The following is a 21871-nucleotide window of genomic DNA, read 5'->3' on the forward strand; positions in this document are numbered from 1 at the left end:
AAAAGAAATATTATAAATATATTTTTCATCTTATAAGTGTTACATTAATATATGTTTATAGTTATTGTATGATAATATATTAACTATTGTAGTGTGTTATCTACAAATTATAGCCTATTGATCATCAATGGACTAACAAATTTTATGAACAATTATCACTCGAAGTATTCAAATACATGTTTATTAGCTTTACAGACTATGACTTTCTGATCTTCAATAGACTAGCAAACTTGAAGAAATATTCGAATATATGTTGTAATATCTTGTTATTTAATAAATAAATGTAATGTGAAGTGGCAACGCCATATTTGTATTAAACCGTTATTCAGCAACGTGAGATATTGTTTTAAAAAAAAAGATGAGATTCTGAAGATTTTAGCAGCTAGGAGTAGTATGAAAATTTTGCCACTTAAGAATTGTATAAAATTTGTCTATCACCGTGAACTAGAAATAAAATTTATGTTCTACTAAGAAGATTGTCTGTTTTGTAAAATACTGCAAAATACATTACAATGTCTATTGAACGTATATATGAATCACTGACTGTGCATCATGAAATATTGATAATATTCACAATATAATATTATAGTATATGATTACTGATCATATATGAAGACTGCTGCTGTATATTAGACTGCTGTAAACTACTGACAATATAATATCTACTGAATATAAACAGTTTAAAATTCCTCAGATGACTATTATTTATTGAAGTGACTATATTGACATGATTATTAAGTACGAAATGATCATTGACTTTGATCCCTGTCTTAATGTTAAATATCCCCTTAACATTGATTGCACTCTTATATTCTTATGTGTATTACTAAGCAAAATTACGACTTTGTAAAAGAATTTCAATAATAAATAAATGCCCATCTGACTTGCCAACCCCGACCCTTGATCTGAGGTTGCTAGGAATTGAATTACTGCAAAGTGGTAACACTTCTGAAACTGCAAACAGGTCGGCTACCATTGTTGTGGAGGAAAAGTAATGGAAGAAGGGAAGGAGTTAGAAATATGCGATTTTAATTTATAGAGCTCAATTTGTAGGTAATGAGGTAAAAATACAGTGCATAACCACATTAACGTAATGCTAACCATCTGAAATAGATAGCACACAGTCATGGCAAGAGGAAGGAATGGAGAGGACCGAACTGGTTTTCCCATCCCCACCCTCGAAGCAGTGACACACTCCCTTTTTTATCAAAACATTCTATAACTTACCATTATAGGAGCTATATAGATTTTGACATATTCGGAGGTAAACATTTTGTAATTACGTCGTAAATATAAGTATATATGTATGTGTTTTTTTTTACAATGTTTAAGAGTCCTAACTATATAAAAGAATATAATTTAAAACAATATTTCGTTCTGACCAGAATTAAATGTTATACTTTTCCCGTACTCGGAACACTTTTAATTTGAATGAAATTTTTTCGTAAGTTTTCGCTAATTAAATTAGAAAGAAATTTTAAGGTAATTCGATTTTATTCAGTTACAAAAATTAAAATTAAAGTTTCTTATATTAATATTAATATCACGAGTTTCTTCTTTTCTATTTACAAGGTTTCAATCTAAAATATTTTGTCAAATATGAGATTATTTTCAGTTTGAGGCATATTTTAAGTCAAAATCTTAACCACTCTATAATGAATACTCTGCTTCGTTTATTTCAAATGAGCGAACTTTTCGTTTTAATGATTAAATATGTTAAGTACTGTTGCTGATTTCCGTATGCTTAACTTTCTATAAAGATTTCGCGAAAGGATAAGAAAAAGGGGGTTATTAATTACTACTAAATGAATTATTATAAAATGTAAGGAAATAATTTTTTTAATACTTAAAAGAAACTTTTTCTGATCCCTGAATATAACAGTAAACATAATAAAACTCTACTGAACTAGCTCCTTGGATATGCATCTTATATATACGGGGCTTTACAGCCCGTTTTAATAGAACGTTTTCCAGTACGAACAATTCTTGCTTAAGCTGTTTTATAAATATATTTGTCAACAGAATTTAAATTTATGTTTACAATTAAATGTTAAGAGCATTATCTAATGATTATAAATATCATCTAAATATAAATTTAGATATTTTTAATAATTAGATTTCTTCATATTAAAATTCACGTAAATTTATGAGTTGTAGAGACATTAAGATTTTTTGGAAGCAAGAGAGATTGAAAAATGAGCAACGCCTTCGCCGAGAATCGAACCACGGACCTCTGGAATCCGCGCCCAGCATGCATACCACCCCACCACGAAGGCGAGAGAAATACTCCCCCTTTTTTAAAGGCTGACAGGGGTTTGAGGGGACCCAATCGCGAAATCCTGGGTGTGGAGAATCGTCATCCAACACCGTTTTAGTTCGGGCGCCACTTTAGAGACATTAGGTATTTTTGGAAGCAGGCAACAAAGGTATCTCTTCCCTTAGGCATATAATATATATATATATATATATATATATATATATATATATATATATATATATTTCTCCCACTTTCCTAGCATCCTTCGTGGTGTAGTGGTTCTGCACGCTGGGCCGGTATTCCAGAGGTCCGTGGTTCGATTCCCGGTGAAGGCGTTTGCTATTTTTCATCTTTTCTGCTTCCAATTAACCTAATAACTCTACAAGTGGCGCCCGAACTAAAAGGGTTGTGGATGATGATTCTCCGCACCCAGGATTTGGCGACTAGGTCCCCTAAAACCTTAGTCGCCCTTTAAAAAGGGGAGTATATAAGGTATTTCTTCCACTTTAACTAGCGTCCTTCGTGGTGTAGTAGTTCTACACGCTGGGCCGGTATTCCAGAGGTCCGTGGTTCGATTCCCGGCGAAGGCATTTGCTATTTTTCATCTTTTCTGCCTCTAAAAAATCCTAATGACTCTACAGCCTTACTCTACGTAACCAACTCCGCTTCATATTTTGAACAGTTAAAACAACTAAGTGATCCAAATTCACCAGTACGTGAAATTTACAAACTGCAAGTCCATTTACAAACTGCAAGTCCAAGTTTAAAGTCCAGACTTTAAAAATATGGAAATTGCTATACCAATTAATAAATTAATTACGCAATTTCATGTCTTGAAACTGTTTTAAAATTAAAAGACCACTACTCAATGTCTCCTCCTTTTATCAGAGACAAGTGGCCCAAAGTGGTTATATTTCAGTTATATAAAACCTAAATGAGTTTAAAATGAGCAAGCAATATGGCTCTCCCTTAAAAGTTTTAGAAATTAATTTTATGTTACAAAATAGTCGGTAATGGAGACTTAAGAAAGTATACTATTATTTTTAGCGTCTTTTTAACTGGAAATTCTTTTGGGGGAAAAAGTAAGAAAGAAGAAAAGAAAAGAAAAAGGAAAAACTAAAAATAGTGATATGTTTATCAATAATGCTGAGCTTAAAACATGTTACAATATTACGTGGATGACAAAAAAAATACATTTTATTTAAAATATATCATTATTTGGAACATAAATAAAAAGAGCAAATTTACTCTCAAGGACATCAAAAGAAGTATACAAATTTTCACGTTTATATCAGTTAATTAAAAAGAAACTGAGCTTTAAAGTGTGCTACATTTTTATCATATTTTGACCTTTTAAAGTTATCTTATGCTATTTATCATTCTTTACACCATTTATCATTTTATAAAATCTATATTTGTGCAGTGCAGTAGCTTAGAATTTTATAAAGCAAATTAATAAAGCTGTTGCAAGCTATTCGAAGGATAACCAAGATTGATTGCAACTAAGATGTGATTATTGCAACCAAGAGGTGTGGAAATGCCACTTAATTACACTAACTGCTATCACCCATCCAAAAATGAATTTCCTTTGTGCGGAAACATCCTTACTTTTCGATTTGTGCGAAACTATCGTGTACCACTAAACCACTGTCAAGGTATAACAAAGTGCCACATCCCTCGGACTATCAAAGCTCGGTAGCACTGTTCACGCAGTGCTACCAAGTTTGATAGTCTTGACTCCTCCGTGCACACAATATCCTATTTCTTCCTCTGTGCACACAATAACCTGTGAAGTAATATTGCCCACAAAGTCCTCAGCAGTTTTACCTAAGAACATAATGGATGTTTGTTTTACAATAACAGTATGTCTTCCAGTAAATTAATATTTATAAAAAATTTACACCTCCCAATTTTTAAAGATTTTCAATTCTTTGTTATGAGAATATTACATAAAGAAGGGTGAATTTCATACTGGTAATTTTTTAATAATGATATTTAGGATACGTGTTTTGGTTTGCTTTGGTTTGGTTTATTTGAATACTACAAAGCGTAATAAGACTACCTGGCTAATAGAAGAGATGTAGAGGACTTTCTACATCTCTTCTATTACATCTTGCTTGTATAACTGGACCAGAAGATGCATTTTTTGAGAGAATTGCCGTGTCGTCGGCGTACATTACCAGGGTGGTGTGTGATGATTGTGGGATATCGTTCGTGTAGATATTATAGTATATGGGTATGGGCCCAAGGAGGCTCCCTTGCGGGACATCGGCCCTGATAGCCCGTGGGGTTGAGTATGTGTTGTTAACACGAACGATAAAGTGTCTATCCTTAAGATAGAAGTAGGTGATGGCTGTGATGTATTCTGGAAAACCCAGAGAGATAATTTTGTACATGAGGCCCTCCAGCCAAACACGATCAAAGGCTTTAGCTACATCGAGGAAGATGGCACCTGTAGTCTGGTGTTCCTGTAGTCCTTGGGAGATGAATTCTGTAACTCGGTACAGTTGGTGGACCGATGAGTGTTTCTTTCTAATCCCAGACGAATGATGATATTATGCAGGTCCGTGTAGCCAAGGATTCTTTGCATGATGATGTGCTCAGCTACCTTGCTGAGCGAGGACAGGAGGCTAATAGGCCGGTAGGAGGCTGGCTCTCCTGGTGGCTTGCCAGGTTTGGGTACAGGAATGATGATGGCCGTTTTCCAGGGCGTGGAATAGTGTCCCAGTCGAAGCATATCATTTATGATGGAAACCAGTTTTAGCAACATGAGGACCCCCATGCACTTGATCATTTTATTTGAAATCTTGTCTATTCCTGGGCTTTTTTTGATGAGAAGTTTCTCTATGTAGCCGTAGACCTCTGAAGGTTTGACAGGAGTAATGTTGTTCGTGTGTGGTTTTGAGAGGAATTCTGTTAGTGTGGTGTTAACCAGGTGTTCTGTTTGAGGGTGAGAAATGTTGTTTGTGCAGAATTGAGAAGCATAGTGATCCGCTAGTGACTCAGCTTTCTCAATTTCGGTGAGGGCAATTTTCTGTTGGCCGTTTAAGGGCGGAATATTGGTGTGGCATCTCTTAAGCTTAGCAGTTGCCTTCCAGACAGAGCTGTTATCTGCTGAAAGGGAAGTGAGGTAGTTGGGCCAGTCGGGTTGTGTGTGTTGGTGAGTATGAGTCCTGACGAGGTGGTTGAGTCTGTTGAGTGTGGTCTTGTCAGCAGGGAACCGGTACCTTTGCCACACCTTTCGGGCAGCATTTCTCTCCAGGATGAGTTTCCTTAGTTCAGGATCAGTAGCCTTTTTTGCCTGTGAGAGACAGGAGTGCTGTTGGCACCCAGGGCAGTTGTTAGGTCAGAGGTGAAGTTGTTGACCAATGCGTCTAACTCATCACCCGTGAGGGCTGTTGGAATGTGTAGTGTAGTGTTGTTTAAGGCTTTGGCATATCCTGCCCAGTTAGTGATGAAGGCCTTTTTGTTGGTGTGCTACAGACAGAGGTCCCCAACTGTATCATGACCGGGTTATGGTCAGAGGATAACTCGTTGAGGGTTTGAATGGATCTGGAGTGGCGGCCTTTAAGGAGCAAAAAGTCCAAAACATTGGCTGATCTGCCGTTGTAGCGTGTTGGGGTGTCTGGAGCTGCAATGGTAATACCTGCCTCAGTGGCAAAACGGTGAATTACAGTGCCTAGGTAGTTTGAGCGATTGCAGTTCCAAGCGCGATGGTGTGCGTTGAAGTCTCCGCCTATTATTATTTTTCTGTTGAGTTGGAATAGCGCCTCAAATTCCTGCGCAATATTTGCTTGGGATCTTTTGTTGCCTGGTACATAGGCGGAGATAACTGTTAGTGGGTGTGAAGTGAGTGTGGTGACTGTGATAGCTATGTCCTCGAGGCCTAAAAGCTGTGGCTGTGTTGTGTGGTGATGGATGATGGAGCGCTTGATGAGGATAATAAGTCCTCCTCCTGGATGTCTGCTTGTCCTCTCTTGGTCGAGTCTGTATAAACAATAATTGGCAATCTGGAATGTAGCATGTGGACTAAGCTTGTATTCTTGTAGGAGTAGAATATTAGGACAATGCTCATTTACAAAAATACGTAATTCATCAAGTTTGTGGAGTAATCCATTTGCGTTCCATGCGACAATTACAAGTCCATTAACCATAATTACACGTTATTTGCTAACCCGTGGATTTCTTCCAGAATTAAATGTAAAACTTGAATTCTATCTAAAATGTTTTTACACTTTCTGAGCTCTGACAGTTTTCTTTTGTAGATATTGATAATTTTACTAATATTGCAGCCAAAAATAGTTTCAATTTCCTTCATAACATTCATTAGTTCAAAAATATCATTAGAAGTATTTTTTTTTGACAAGGCTGAGATTTTCAGAGTTAAATTTTTGAGTTTTAGTATAATTAGGAGTGCTACTATCCTTATTAGTATGCATAGACATAACAGTTTTCTTAGAACTTTGCACACTTACATGACCTGCATCCGCAACACTTGTAGCAGAGGCATTGCTGGAGTTAGTTACAATTTTAGTTGCCTGTGCATAACTGACTCCTGGCTTGATGTTTGCTGGTTTATTGGCTTTCTTGTAGGTGGGAAACCTAGGGCACCCCCTATATAAAGCTACGTGTGGCCCAAGGCAGTTAACACATACAGGATTTTCAATTTTTCCAGGTTTGTCACAATTGCCAGTTTTATGGAAACCGGCACATTTAACGCACCTGGGTGCGACATGACAATTCTCAGAAGAATGGTGCCATTTCTGGCAATTGTGACATTGTGGAACCTGGTTCTTTGAGATATATTTCTCCACAGTCACGTTAAAATACATGAGATGTTTGATTTTATCATTTGTTCTACATTTGTTTTATCTATGTTTCGTTGTGATGCTTATCTTCAATGGAAATGCATTGAAAAAAAAATTAAAGGAGGTGGTTTCATAGGTGGATGATTCCTTGTATAAAGCAGTAGAATCAGAAAAAGAATAGCGGCGACATATCTTGCGCGTTATATTAGACATCATTTTGTTTTGTGCAAAACTCCATCTGGTTCACCCATTAGTGGCAATCCAAATAAAGGTCTCGTACGCGTGGAATCCCCGCTAAGGGGCACCTGAGATGCTGGTAAGAGCGCGATGAAGTTCGCGCTGAGACCAGCCTAAGTAACAGAATCACAGTATCACAGTTTGTGCAAAACACAATTTACCTCTTACGCATGAAACTATTGGCAGTTCAAGTGCAGGAATGTTCCTAAATTCAATTGAATTAATAAGTTATTATGATATAAATATTGCCTATCATATAGCTAATCACAGAAAGGAATCCGTTTCTTATCTGTCTAAATTAAAGTACAAGATAAATTTTTGTTACTCTTAGGTAATCATGTTTGATTTGAAATTCGTTCTAGGATCAAAAAAGCTAAGTATTTTTCTTTGATATTTGATTGTACATCAGATGTTTCGTATCATGAGCAACTGTGTCAGATTATTAGATACGTGTACATAAAAAGACGATTCCATTTTTGATGAAAGCTTTATAGATTTTATAGAAACAAAAGAGAAAACTGGTAGTGGTTTAGCAAATGAAATTATTTAGAAGTTAGAAAAGGATTGCCTCGACATTCAAAATGTTCGAGGACAAGTTTATGATAACGGGGCCAATATGGCTGGATTGTGCAAAAGCGTGCAAGCGATTATTTGCCAAAGAAATTATAATGTATTTCTCTCGCCTTCTTAGCATGCCTTCTTAGTTTAGTGGTCTGCATGCTGGGCGCGTATTCCGTGGTTCCGTGGTCCGTGGTTCGATTCCCGGCGAAGGCGTTGCTTATTTTTCACCTCTCCTGTTTCCAGTTAACCTAATATCTCTACAATTTAAATGCAGCAGCTTATAACTTAGCACTTAAATATCCGAATGATATGAAAGCTGAAGAAATTCAGTCAGAAATATCTAGTTTTAAAAACCCTGCTATTTCAATAATTCCGGACACAAAAGCAGCTCCAAGCTTAGAACTTTTAAAAATAATTCACGATTATAATTTAGTTCAGTCCTATCCGAAATTGGAAGCAGCGTTAAGAATTTTTTTAACGTTACCATTTACTGTAGCTAATGGCTAAAGAAAATTTATCAAACTTTAGATAATAAAGAACTATATGAGATCTTCACTAGGCCAAGAAAAACTTTCAAACATGGCCATTCTCTCTATAGAACATTAGTTAAATAATCAAATAGATTTTGAAAAAATTATCGATGATTTTGCTTCATTAAATTTTTTGAACAGATGTTTTATTTATACCGTAGAGATATTAGAATTTTTTGGAAGCCATCGAGATGAAAAATTAGCAACCGCCTTCGCCGGGAATCGAACCACGGACCTCTGGAATACCGCCCCAGCGTGCTACCGTACACCACGAAAGACGCTGGGAAAGTGGGAGAAACACCTTATAATACTACTTAATATTATTTGCCACTTTTCAAAAAGCATATTTTTGATGTTTTCTATTTCAAATTGTTAATCATTATATATGTTTCACTTCGTGGAATATACAAAGTTATAATTAAATATTACTGTAAAAGTTATTGAATTTTCACCTGAAATAGTTGTCTTTAATGAGCATTATATATATATATATATATATATATATATATATGTTTCATAAGAATAAATTGAATTTAATTAAATAAATTAAATAAATTTAAATTTTAATATGTTTATATATATATATATATATATATATAAATATATATATATATATATATATATATATATATATATATATATATATATAAATTGTAGTAAGCTCGCCTAAAAGTTACCAAGAGCTGCTGCTCCAAAAGGTTTAACACGTTTTCAAAAAATTAATACACATGAAAATCAAATCATTAGACATGTAAAACATTAATAAAATTAAAAAACAGAAAAAGTTAAAAAGTAAGCGGAAAATGGTAAATTAGCCCAATTCGACTTCCAAACAGGCTTTTCAAGGGAAATTTCATTTATTTGAACCGACGCGTCCCCCCTACGTACGTCATCCAAATGAAGACACTAGAAGTATAGCAACCATTTTTCAACAAGTTCTAAGAGGGACAGCTTTGCATCGCCAAAGGTCAGTTTTTGTTTCTTTTGTTACAACTTTTTCTTGGTCTTAGCAAGACCCACTGAGTTTGTTCTCTTCTTAATTTTTGTTTTATTTTATATTAATTACAGGTTTTCATTACAGTTTTCAAAAATCTATTATTTAAAAATTAAATTGTTAATCTTTAAGCTTGCAGGCCCAGCCCGTATGTTTTTGTATTTTTAGGACTAATAGCTCATCGCTATTTATTTTCGTTTTTGATTTTAATTTTAATTTTAGTCTAGATTTAGGAAGTTTAGGTTTTGATTAACATATTTTAACACCTTAATGTGTCATTCTGTGCGGACGCGTCGGGAAATTGGAACAGAGAATTGAGACTATTAAAATTTCCAAGACACTTTGTCTAATTTAAAAAAAAAATTTAGCGAAAAAGTTTTAATTGTCTGTTTCGGCGAAACGCGTAATGGGGTTAGCTTGATTCGACGTTCAAATAAATGAAATTTCCCTTGAAAAGCCTGTTTGGAAGTCGAATTGGGCTAATTTACCATTTTCCGCTTACTTTTTAACTTTTTCTGTTTTTTAATTTTATTAATGTTTTACATGTCTAATGATTTGATTTTCATGTGTATTAATTTTTTGAAAACGTGTTAAACCTTTTGGAGCAGCAGCTCTTGGTAACTTTTAGGCGAGCTTACTACAATTTTTATATTTTACTTATTTTGCAGCATATTGCGCAAGATGTTTTCTAGACCAAAATTGGTTTTTTAAAAATTGTTATTACTGCTTTGCTTGATAAATTATATATATATATATATATATATATATATATATATATTGCGCGTGTTTGTATAATGTTATGTTTTCAAACATCATTTAGTATTATTTTATTCTTTTCCACACACACACACACACACACACACACATACAAATAGGTAAATAAATAATCTTGCATTGTATATAGGGGCGCACATTTACCGCTTTGCCTCAGGTGAAAAAATATGTAGGCACGGCACTGGCTGATATATATTCATTATTTAACACCATGCAAAACCTACTGCAAGGAAGAAACATCAATTCCATCAAAGTTAGAACAATTAATTACCTTTAGATTTCATTTAAAAATTTACTTGTTCATACCGACAATAAATCAAAACGAATTCCATTGTTTTGATACTTAATGCAATAGTCCATTACTGAAAAATACTATATTTCCTCAGTAGATATATTGTTATATATAAGGCACTTGCAAAATTTAAAAGAAGATTTTTAATGTTCGCAATTTAATGTTTCAAGACATTGAAAATTTGAATGTGCCAGCATGACTCAGAGAACCGCTCAACTGCGACATATCTTAAATTGATATTACAATGTAAGAAGGGTTGGTTGCATGGGAGGAGGTTGCACAAGCACATGTTTCATTCAAAACACGCGTCTACGATAAATTTTGGAATTTAAATGTCATCCGAGGGAAATATTCCCAAATAAAAGTTCTTTTCGAACAACACTACTGAATTTTCTACTTTCTTAGTAGAAGGAGGCTTTTAGTCAAGTGAAAATTTACTTGGGGAAACCAGAAACAGGCTGAATATTTCCGAACGTTTTGATTTCAGTTAAGAATTTTATACCAAATATTCAAAAAATTGCATCAGTGCATAAAACGAAGCCGCCATTATCTTCATTTAAATTCTGGGCTATTACAGTCTATTAAAACTTAAAATAATAATAATACGAAAAATAATAAAAGATAAATTTATAAACGACTTTTCTCAAATATTTCAAAAAAATTTTTTTTTCTTCTTAGTCTCAATGATTATTTTTAAGTTACAAGGTATTTCTCCTGCCTTCGTGGTGTAACGGTACTGCACGTTGGGCCAGTATTCCGGAGGTCCGAGGTTCGATGCCCGGCGAAGGCGTTTGCTCATTTTTCATCTTGCCTGCTTTAAAAAATAAATAAATAAATAAATAAATAAAATACTTAATGTCTCTGCAGTCTATATTATATAATGTATAATATATATAGACTACAAGATAATAGACTGCAAGAATTTAAGATATCTCAAGAATTCAACAATATCTGCAAGAATTCAAGATAATTTAAGATATCTATATAGACTGCAAGAATTTAAGATGTCCCGCAGTTGAGCGGTTCTCTACCTTCGTAGTGTAGTGGTGTTCTGCACACTGGGCCGGTATTCCAGAGGTCCGTGATTCGATTCCCGGCGAATGCGGTTGCTAATTTTTCATCTTGCCTACTTCCAAAAACTGCATAATGTCTCTACAAAGTAATTTACCTGCTATCATTTATATTATAATTGCGATGCATAAAAAAAAATTGGGAATCCCAGCCATAGATAACTGATGTGCTTTCGTTTAAAAAGTACGGTTTTATACCATAATGAGCGCCGCTTAATGTGATAACGTTTGAATAAAGGAATGATCAGGGGAAAATGCCCTTCAAAACAGCAATGAATTTGTAACTCGATGATTATTAACACAACTAGAAACATATAAATATTAATTTTTACAGCATTTTAACTACGAAAAAGTCGTCACTAGTGGATTGCAAGCAAACATATGAAAAATTTCATTTATAAGCTATGTCAAATGTTTGAACGATGCTGTACCCCCTGATTTAATACTCGGCGTTCTTCATATTCCCATTTATACGGAATTCGACGATTTTATCTTTAAGTTCCTCAGAAAATTTATTACTCTATGTTTTATTATTTATTTCAGAAAGACCCTGGCAGATCTCTTCTACCATCTTCTTCTGTCTAAAGACAGAACCGTGTCTGATTGTTCTAGAAATTAATAGTTATTAAAAATCTGCGCCAAACAAAGCAAGAGGCTACTTTTTTTAGCATAATTTTATTGATTGACTAAATTAAAAACCAAGCAGTTTGCTGACTTAATCCCTTATTCGGTGACATTTTTCAATCATTTTGTAAATTTTTAAAACTTGTTTTCGCCTTATTTCGAGAATTTACTTCAGTCCGGAAAATTTATCTTAGAACATTTTGATAACATTAACCGAACTGTTGATCACAATAAATCATGTAATTTAAATGTTTTCGTACACCAATTGGCGAGACTTCGGTAAATCTATAACAATATCGAATAACAACATTAACAGCAATCATATTAGACGGCGTTTATTGTATAAACGAATGTCGTAATATGAATTTAAAAGCTCAACAAATTATTATTGCAATATTCAGGTGATGTTTTCACTCTCCTTTGCACTGGAACTTTTCCAGAACAGAACATTTCTTATCAATTACGAATATACTATAAATTAGGCACCCTTCCCTAATTTACGATAGTAACAGAAGAAATTACGGAAATTCAGCAAAATGCCTTTTTTCTCGCAGCAGTAGTTACCATCTTTATGAGCCGTGATTTGGGAGAGCGATAAGAAATGTCATTGAAGTATCTATTCTAAAGTAATATAGTGATGTTTTTTCTAGCTATTTTTTTTTCCTTCTATAATTGCTAATATCACAGAATTTTGTTAAACATTTGACTATCAATTACAATACTTATTACAGTTATCCGTCTTTATAACATGGTTTCCCACAACACGATTTCGCTGTTACACAATTACAAAATGACGGATACCGTCGTATAGCACAACACGGTTTCAATCTAGCGGGTTAATGAATATGCATAAACCCTCTCATAGCACTTAAGAGTAAGGCACATATTTCGATAACACGATTTTAATTTTAAGCATTTACAAAATTAAGTTACGTGCTATGCTATCGTGTGTAGTAGGCAATAACAGCCTATATTTATTTACACATATAAAAAATAAAATAAATTCCAGGAATACCTGCCTTCTCTCACTTCGAAATTCTTTGAAAACTGAGTCGTGTCATTTGCACAATATGTCGCTTGCGCTCCAAGCGTTAAGTTGATAGATTGCATAAATCGCGTAACTGTGATTTTGGAAGGAACATTTTTTAAAAAAATGTGGGTATGTGTTACTAATTAGCTTTGTAGGATTTATTATTGAGAAAGTATATTTTTGTCTCAAATGCGTCTGAAAGTAAGAAAACAAATTTTAAAGGGGAATTTATTTCTTGAGATGAAAATACAAGTTTTAAATTGTTTGTTAAAAAGAGAAAAGGCATCCGAGGTCGCAAAAAAGCAGCAGTGAGAATCATTAAAAAAGTACTTTTGTATTTTTAAGTTTTCGGAACGCAACCTCTATTTTGTGTTGGCCGTTAATCTCGTATAAGACTGTTCCACACAATATAGTTACAAAACAACTCTATCTACTGTGTTACAGGAGGAATACCTGTATTATAAATTTATAACCAAATTTCCAGTTTTTAATTAATTTATTAAAATATCAGTTAGAATATTAATTACTTTTTATTAGTTAAATACATATCCAATCTTGGAGTTACTTCATTCTAGAAATTTCCTTGGCACAGCATTCTAGAGCATTTTCCGCTCACCGGTGTTATTGTATCCTTGCCTATATTGTAACTTCTATGTTAACTCAGAAATAATGAAAGCTTATTGTTTTACATTTTTTCAGTCTCACGGTGACATTCAAAATGAACAGTTATGTTGTTAAATTACACGTTTACACAACTCATCTCCATTTGGGAATTAAATTTCAAGAATTTAAATCGATGAACAAAGAATAATACCTCTAACAAATTAAACACAAATTTCTGGAAATTTACCTAATTATATACAAAGTTTACAACAATTCGATACATTTATTCTATAGAACAATGCTCTCAAACTGGTGCATTCAGCTTCCGAAGCTATTTAATGCGGCTCGAGAATACATTTCAGCTATACATTTGTTGGAAACATTTCGAGATTTTAGTTACCTGAAGTCCGAGTTTACATCATTTTAATTACCATTAGGAAACGAACATGAATAATTCACCAGAAATTTATAAATAGAGCTAATTACGTAATTTTCAATGCAATACAAGATGATACAGATTTTATTGATTGATTATTTTATTAGAATTGAAGATACAGATTTTATTATTTTTATTCATACTTGTCAAAAAACAAAAAGGTTCAGTTACGAATACTTGCATTAAGAATTATCGCTCTGTTTGAAAATATATTTACATGTGAACAACTACTTTTCACACTTCAAAATTAATAAGAAAAGAATCCAATTCACCTCTGATCATCTATAGACCATGATGAAGATAATTATACGTCGTGATTTATTTATACGTCGATAATTAAAATTTAATAAATAAGAGAAAGAGACTAGGTTGTCATTATTTATTCACAAGTTTTGTCCTGCGTGAAAAATTTTCTCTGAAAACTGAGAGAGCTTTTAGAATTTCTTATTATTAGTTTTAGTTAATGTAAGTTATTTAATTAATAATTAAACATGTTAAAATTATTTGAAATACATTATAAAGTATTTTCTCCCTCCTTTCCTCATGCTTTCTTGGTGTAACTGGAGCATGCTCGACGCGTATGCGGGAGGTCTGGAGTTCAAACCCCGCCATAGGCACTGCGGATCTCTTCAGTTTCTTGAAAAAAACTCTAAATAACTCTAAAAAGGCACACGAAATAAAAGAGGTGTGGTGGACAGTAATTTATCACCACCAGGTTTTGGCGACTGGATCTTCTAATCCACTGTCGCTCTTTAAAGTGCGGAGTATATAAGATATTTTCTTCCTCCTTTCGGCATGGTGGATGAGGATAGGAATATTCGCCCCTTGGCGGCCCGTGACTCTAACTTTCTCACCTGATTATTAGCTCTCTCTGATTTGCACATGTAATTCACTTGTATTTATTTCTCCGTTTTACTACTGTACTATTTTGCTTTGAATTTTCGCAGTACTTATCTATCACGTTAAGATCGTATTACAATGTATTTTCTTGTTTTGATTATTTCCTTTACAGTGCCTTGTTGTTTCTCACACAGCGATGTTTCGGTTACCCCCCCCCCCGAGTTCAGACCTGCTTCTTAGGCTAGTTTCATGTGATGCGCCGTTTTGAAACTTTTCCTCTGAGGCGGACACGCCGCACTTTTCGCGGCATTCTCGGCTATACTCTACCAGTCAGTTTGTCTTTCGGCATGTCTCTGAGATGTAGCTGGAAGACGCTCGACGCATGTTTGGGAGTCTGAAAATTTAATGTTTAGCTGTCAACAGGTTTGAATTATAAAGGGTATCCAATAAAAATGTCTGGCAGGTAGAAAGACTGAAATGCAGATTAGATTTCAGATAGAAAAATAAATATCATTTTTCCCCCTTTTAGATGTTATTTTTATTATTATGTTTTGATAAATATTTATCAAGAGAAATTCAAAATTTACTTAAGAAATGTTTTGTTTTATTTAAAAAAATTTCATTTAATTTTTAAAAAGAAAATTCTGACCCGTCACCCTTTTTCAGACTGTGCATTGGGCCCGCATGAAATTTGAGTCCGAAACCTGTAGAGGATATTAATCTTTCTATCTATTTACATACATGTATACCAGAATTCATCATCACGTTCTATTCTTAAAATTGGGTAATATGATTCCTTTTTAGTTATTTTAAAAATCTGTGCTAGAAATAAATTAAGAGTTATGAAATTTAAAATAACACTCAATTAGAAAGAAAAATTACAAATTCTCCTTTTACACTCTTTACACTCATTTAATGTACGTATTACTAGTTATGTATGAAAACCAACATTCTGTAGAATATCTAGGCAATGTCGAAAACTGGCCGACAATATGTGAAAAATTAACATTTCATAAATTTCCTATATTCTGTAGAATGCCAAATGATAAAACGGCAAATTATGAAATAAATCTATGATTCCTCTCGAATGTCCGTACATTTAGTGCAATGCTACGTAATCTATACGTTTAATACATTCTTTCTATAATTCCATACATTTTCATATTTGTTTTCTTTAACAAGAAAGGCACAAATTTTATTTTGTACAACATTCCTTTTTTTTTTTTTTTTTTTTTTTTACGTATTTTGAATAAAATTTCTTGAATGGCACTTTCCTTACTTTTTTCAAAATAACATTTGTATTTTTGAGAAATGCCCTTCTTTTAAGTAACAACATTATCATGACCTCTTCTCTTACTTTGTCTAAATAGCATTTGTTATTGTATAGAATGCCTAGGTATTATATACAATGCCTAGCGAAAGTATGTAATTTTGATATTTCACATTTTGCCTATAACACCAAGTGTTCTGTAGAATTTCGAGTTTCATAAATTGCCGCTAACATATATATTTCATGAACTAAACTTACCTTTAACAATTATTTACATTTAACTTACAAAAGCGATGTATATATATTCAGAATGTACCTACTTTTTCCATCAGAGCTCGCCATCTTCAAAACTAAGAACTGTCCTTTTAGTGACAGGATTTCTTCCGACTGTTGAGCGTTTTATATTTTTCGTTGAGCGACTGTTGAGCTAAAAAGAGGTGTTAACAGCGAAAAATAAAAGCGTCTTAAACACCGAATGCGGGTTGTTGTATCCTTCCATATGGACGATGCATTCTAACATGAAAATAGCAAAGAAATAAGTATATTACACTACACACTTTATTTTGACGCGAATTTTGACTAATATGATCAAAACCTAGTGCGGATTTTAACACGGATCTGTGTTCTTCCTTTCAAGAGGGAAATCCTCATCACAAGCATCAACACCTAAGGTTGTTTTCACTTCCTCTCACTCACTAAAAAGAACCTTTCCTAGCGAAAAAGCGAGTAATTCGCCATGGTTGAAGTGAAAGTTGGCGCCACCATGTCCATAAACTCGCCAAGTCGTAATGTAATGTACATTTGTAACATTGCCAACTCAGACGCCGCGGAACTGAATATCGATCTTTTCGTTGGGTTGTAAGGGGGTATTTTTCATGTCCTCCCATATGATATTATTACAGTTTTCCTCTTTGCACGCGACTGGTTAATGGACATTTTTGGTTTTAACAAATTCTCTTTACCGTTCTTGAAATGCAATGCAGAGTGCGGTCATTTGAAACATTAATTATCCGAATTGCTTACTCTTTATTAAGACAAGAAAATTAAAACTAACCGCTGCTAATTTATTTACATGTTTTTCAATTTATGTCATTGATTCTGTTTGAAATTTTGTCAGCGCTAAATACTATAAAACTTCTATATCTGCATCAAATTATCCGGTGCGCTTGTTCTTTTTGTTACCGCAAAACCCCTGGTTATTTATTTATATATTTTCCAATTTATGTCAATGATTTCGTTTAAAATTCTGGCAGTGCTAATGCTGTAAAACTTCTATATCTGGATCACATTATCCTGATCGCTTGTTCTAAAATTAACCTTGTTGTTTATTTGTATAACTTATGCAATTAAATGTCCTGATGATTCTCTTTGAGATTCCTTCACTACAGATTATCCAGACTCCAATTACTCGGCACTTCAATTATCCGAACTGTTTGTTCTTTTCTCTAGGACGTAAAAAAATTGATGATCTTGCTCATATTATGCAACTTAAAAGTTTTATTGCTTCTCTTTGTGATTCTTACATTGCAAATACTGTTAAACACAAATTATCCGGATTTCATATATACGGAAATCCAGTTTTTCAGATCGCTAAATTTTCTTCAAAACCAAGAAATATTAAGTTTGTTTTTAATTAACATTTTTTGTTAATTCACTTTAAGAAATGTTATCCGAAATTCCAACTATTTGAAACTCGAATGATTCGCATCGCCTTCTTTACTCTCAAGCGCAAAACGACTAAACTTGCTGTTTGTTTATTTACGTTTTTACTTTTTTTTTAAATATTATGTTTAGCCATTTACATAATATTAAAAGGTAATGCACTATAGTGCGCAAACTATTCTTGTATTTTACTATAAAACGAACTGCACCTTTTTGAGATTTTTCATTAAAATAAGTTTGTTACTATTATATGTAACTCAAAGATTTTTTATATATATATATATATATATATTAAATCTTTTATATGTTTGCACATTTTTTTAATTTTAACTTTAAATTTGCTTTTTTACGTATATACATGTTTGTTAAAAAATATATATATATATATATATATAACTTCATGTTTAAATTCAGTGCAATGAAGCTCAGAATAAAATTCCATGTATTCGGACTAAGACGGAAATTCGAAACAGAGTAAGAACCACATTTTTATTTCTGTAGCACAAAATACGTAAATGCATATTTTCATCAATATTAAGTTATGAAATTATATTTTATTTGCCTAAACACAGAGTATATTATTTCTTGTAAATAATATTATGAAATCAATTCACAATTATGTAGGCTTTGGAACATCATCTTAGTTTTATTTCACATGAAAAATATATAATCTTATTTTTACTTTTGCTGTGTTAAAATCAACCAAACATTATTTTTTTTTATTTTGATAAAACAAAATACATAATATATCCCTAAAAATAATAAAATCAGCATTATATGAAATACATATGAAATAAGCTCTCAATGATCCGGGATTATCCGGTTTGTCGATTATCCGTGTGTAGCGATGAGCACTCATATACACTCAACGCGATAGTGTGACATTGAGTAAAAAACAAACATGCGGAAGTCCGAACCTGCTCTAAAAACAGCTGAACTGCGTCTTTAGGTTTAGTTTCAACGATAACTTCGTACAATTCATTCTGTACATAGTACTTTCTGTACATTCATGCACACAGTCGAATGTCATATACAGAGTAGTGAATCTTGGTGGAAAGAAAACCAATAATATTTGTTCGATTATGAAGAAAGATTCTTCTTGCTATAGAAATAGCGCATTTATCTAATTGTGAAGAAGTCGATGCAATAACTGAAGTTTTATTCCAAAAAAAAATTGAAAATGTAAATTTCTTCGAAAATGTCGATTGCCGAAAACATCAAAGAATGGTTCTATGGCAATTTCACTGATCTGGCTTTCAATGCTCGAGTGATGCAGATATTGTTTTAAATGTTACAAGAACAGAGGAGGCAGAGAGTGATGCAGAAAATTTAAATGAAGAAGGTGCTAACAATTACATTAGTCCCGAGACGACAATGACTTCTGCTGAAACTCTACTTGACTTCGTTGGCCAATTGCGTTTCAAATACAATAAAATAGCACTTCGAAAAATACGCAGTAAAATTCCGTAAATATTTAAAGCGTCTTAAAAACAAGGTAAAATTGCTGATTTTTCTAAAAAATATACATCAAAACTAATAGTTTGTATTAACCTTGTTTTCAAGTTATCCGTGACCTGCTTTCCCAGCATTAGCCCGGATAATCACGATTGCCCTGTACTTGAACGATATCTTTATATTATTGAAGATAAATATGAACTGAAGCTCCAAAGCACTGGGCAAACTTAACAAATTTACACCTTTATGCTCTCGAAATAATTGCAGCTACTTGACTTGCCATTAAATCAAATTGATGATGATCAAAACGTACGAAAAAGTGGAGTAACTGAAATTTAATTAAGATTAACAGAAAATGTTTTAACATCCATAGGTGGTATTATCTTGTTGATATAAATAATAATGGTGAGAAACACAGCGTTCGTAAAGAATACAAGAGATTCGCAGGGAGACCGCTCTATGTCACTTCAGTCTCTGAAGACTATAGAACATTAAAATCCCAAGAAAACGAATTCTTCATTACAACTACCTTCAACACTGGGCAGGATGAATTCCCATTCTCATTCAATCTTCTCCTCATGCAAATTTGCCTGTTTGAAATGGGTGAAATGTGCTTCGCCTGTCTAAGCTGCACTGCATCAATTATCCTTGATCCAATAATAGCATTTTTTGGCTCATGTGACACTTTGCTTGATGCCTTAGAGACAAGTATGATCCCCAGACTGTTTGATGAGTATCAAAACTCTTGAAATACAGTATATGTTATATAATGCATATAATAATGGACTGAATTACATAAGAGTTAACTGGGATAAGTTACGTATTACTTAGTGCATAAAGAACTAAATGATACCTACTAGAAATCTAATGTGACCGTGGCTCCCAGACTGCTCTGGCTAGACTAACAGTGGCCACCTTAAATATCTTTCCTTTGATAGTGACAGAAAAATCCGCCCCCCTTGTAAAAAATGCTATGACCATCCAGCTTCACCGGATCACATACTGGGTTGCATCGGACTTTCTAAGGAGGACTTAACATCCGATCCCCTCACTGTTATTGATTTTTTGACGGTCAACAACCTTCTGGAACTGATCTGACATATGTCAGATCTTTCGAGTATAAGCAACAACAACAGAACTAAAGGATATCAGAGGAGCTAAAGAGTGATTGGTTCTCCGGCCTCTTGACTTCGAGAGGCAGATAATGACAGAGACAGTGCAAATCACTAAAACCCCTGATACTAGCCGTGAAATTATGACTCTTGGATTGCCAAGTGGAAACATTTCTGAAGACGTTATTACTCCTGCAATGTCCGTATGTCATCTCACCCCTCATAACAGCTCGAAGACGGCGACATATGAGAGTATCGCACATACGAATTCCGCAGCACATCAGTTGCTTTATTCTTGGATATTTGTAGACCCTCTTTGGAGTCATTTAGAATATTTCAAAGCCAGGAAACTAAAGAAATCCGCGATGCTCTCTCCGAGATTCGAACTCGCACCTCCCGATGTTTGCACTAGCACGAAGACACGCAGTAAGAAGGGAGGGAAAAAAGCCTTACAACTCGTCTCCTCATATACCACTGACTTTGGTTTAGAATTTAGGTATTTACAGCATATTATTTTTGCACTCATTCATCAAAACTTCAGCACAGGCAGTTATGTCCCAGGTCCCAGATAACATTTTATACTTCTATTTGCTCTATAAAAAGCATATGGTCAGCCATTGATATATCATGCATACAAACCATAAGCAGTAGCGTAGGTAGAGATTTCCCGGCCGGGGAGGTAGCATATGGTCCTCCCCGGCCGGGAAAGCTCTACCTACGCTACTGCTTATTGATTTTGCCGCCTAAGGCGGTCTCTGAATTTGCTGCCGTTCTTCATATACAAATAAATAACTGACAAAATTACATACAATAACAAAATTACATAGAGCAAAGAAAATTTAAACTCTAGGCTTATTTTTGAAGAAAAATTTTGATTCAGACATTTTAAAATTATATGATTATTTCATTTGTTATTTTGTTCTCAAAACCATCTATCACATCGAAGATGTCTACTTGATTCTTCTAGCTGCTGTAATCTTGACAGTAAGAAAAATTTCTTAAATATAAAATAAGCATTTATAGTTCTAAAATGCTTTCTCAATGATTTGTATTTAGAAAACTCCTCTTACAGAAATTGTGAGGAAAGTTCGCAATATATTATGATACTAGCGGAAATACTCGATGACAGTTTTCAGAGTTTTTAATTAATATCTCGGCTGATTAAAGTCGTATGAAGATGGGAATAGGCGAAATGGCTTCCCACGAGTTTTTGGAATAGGGAATAATGTACTTGATGTTTGGCAATGCTATTTTGATTTTATTGTAAAACTTAGAATTTTTTTATTAACAAACTCTACGATTTGAAAGCGAGCAGG

General features: G+C 33.6%; 1 protein-coding gene across 1 annotated transcript in view; it reads right to left on the reverse strand.

Annotated features, from left to right (window-relative positions):
• Positions 1 to 17016, reverse strand: part of LOC118187718 (cationic amino acid transporter 4-like) — a 39243-nt gene extending 22227 nt beyond the window's left edge. The window contains exon 1 of the mRNA XM_035357991.2: positions 16647 to 17016. Coding sequence (XP_035213882.1) covers positions 16647 to 16668 — 22 coding nt within the window. The 5' untranslated portion in view covers positions 16669 to 17016. The remainder of the gene's footprint in view (positions 1 to 16646) is intronic.
• Between the last annotated feature and the right edge of the window lie 4855 nt (positions 17017 to 21871).

The sequence above is a fragment of the Stegodyphus dumicola genome, chromosome 1, assembly GCF_044657685.1.
Source record: "Stegodyphus dumicola isolate Sdum_Otavi_A_Nest chromosome 1, ASM4465768v1".
Classification (NCBI taxonomy): domain Eukaryota; kingdom Metazoa; phylum Arthropoda; class Arachnida; order Araneae; family Eresidae; genus Stegodyphus; species Stegodyphus dumicola.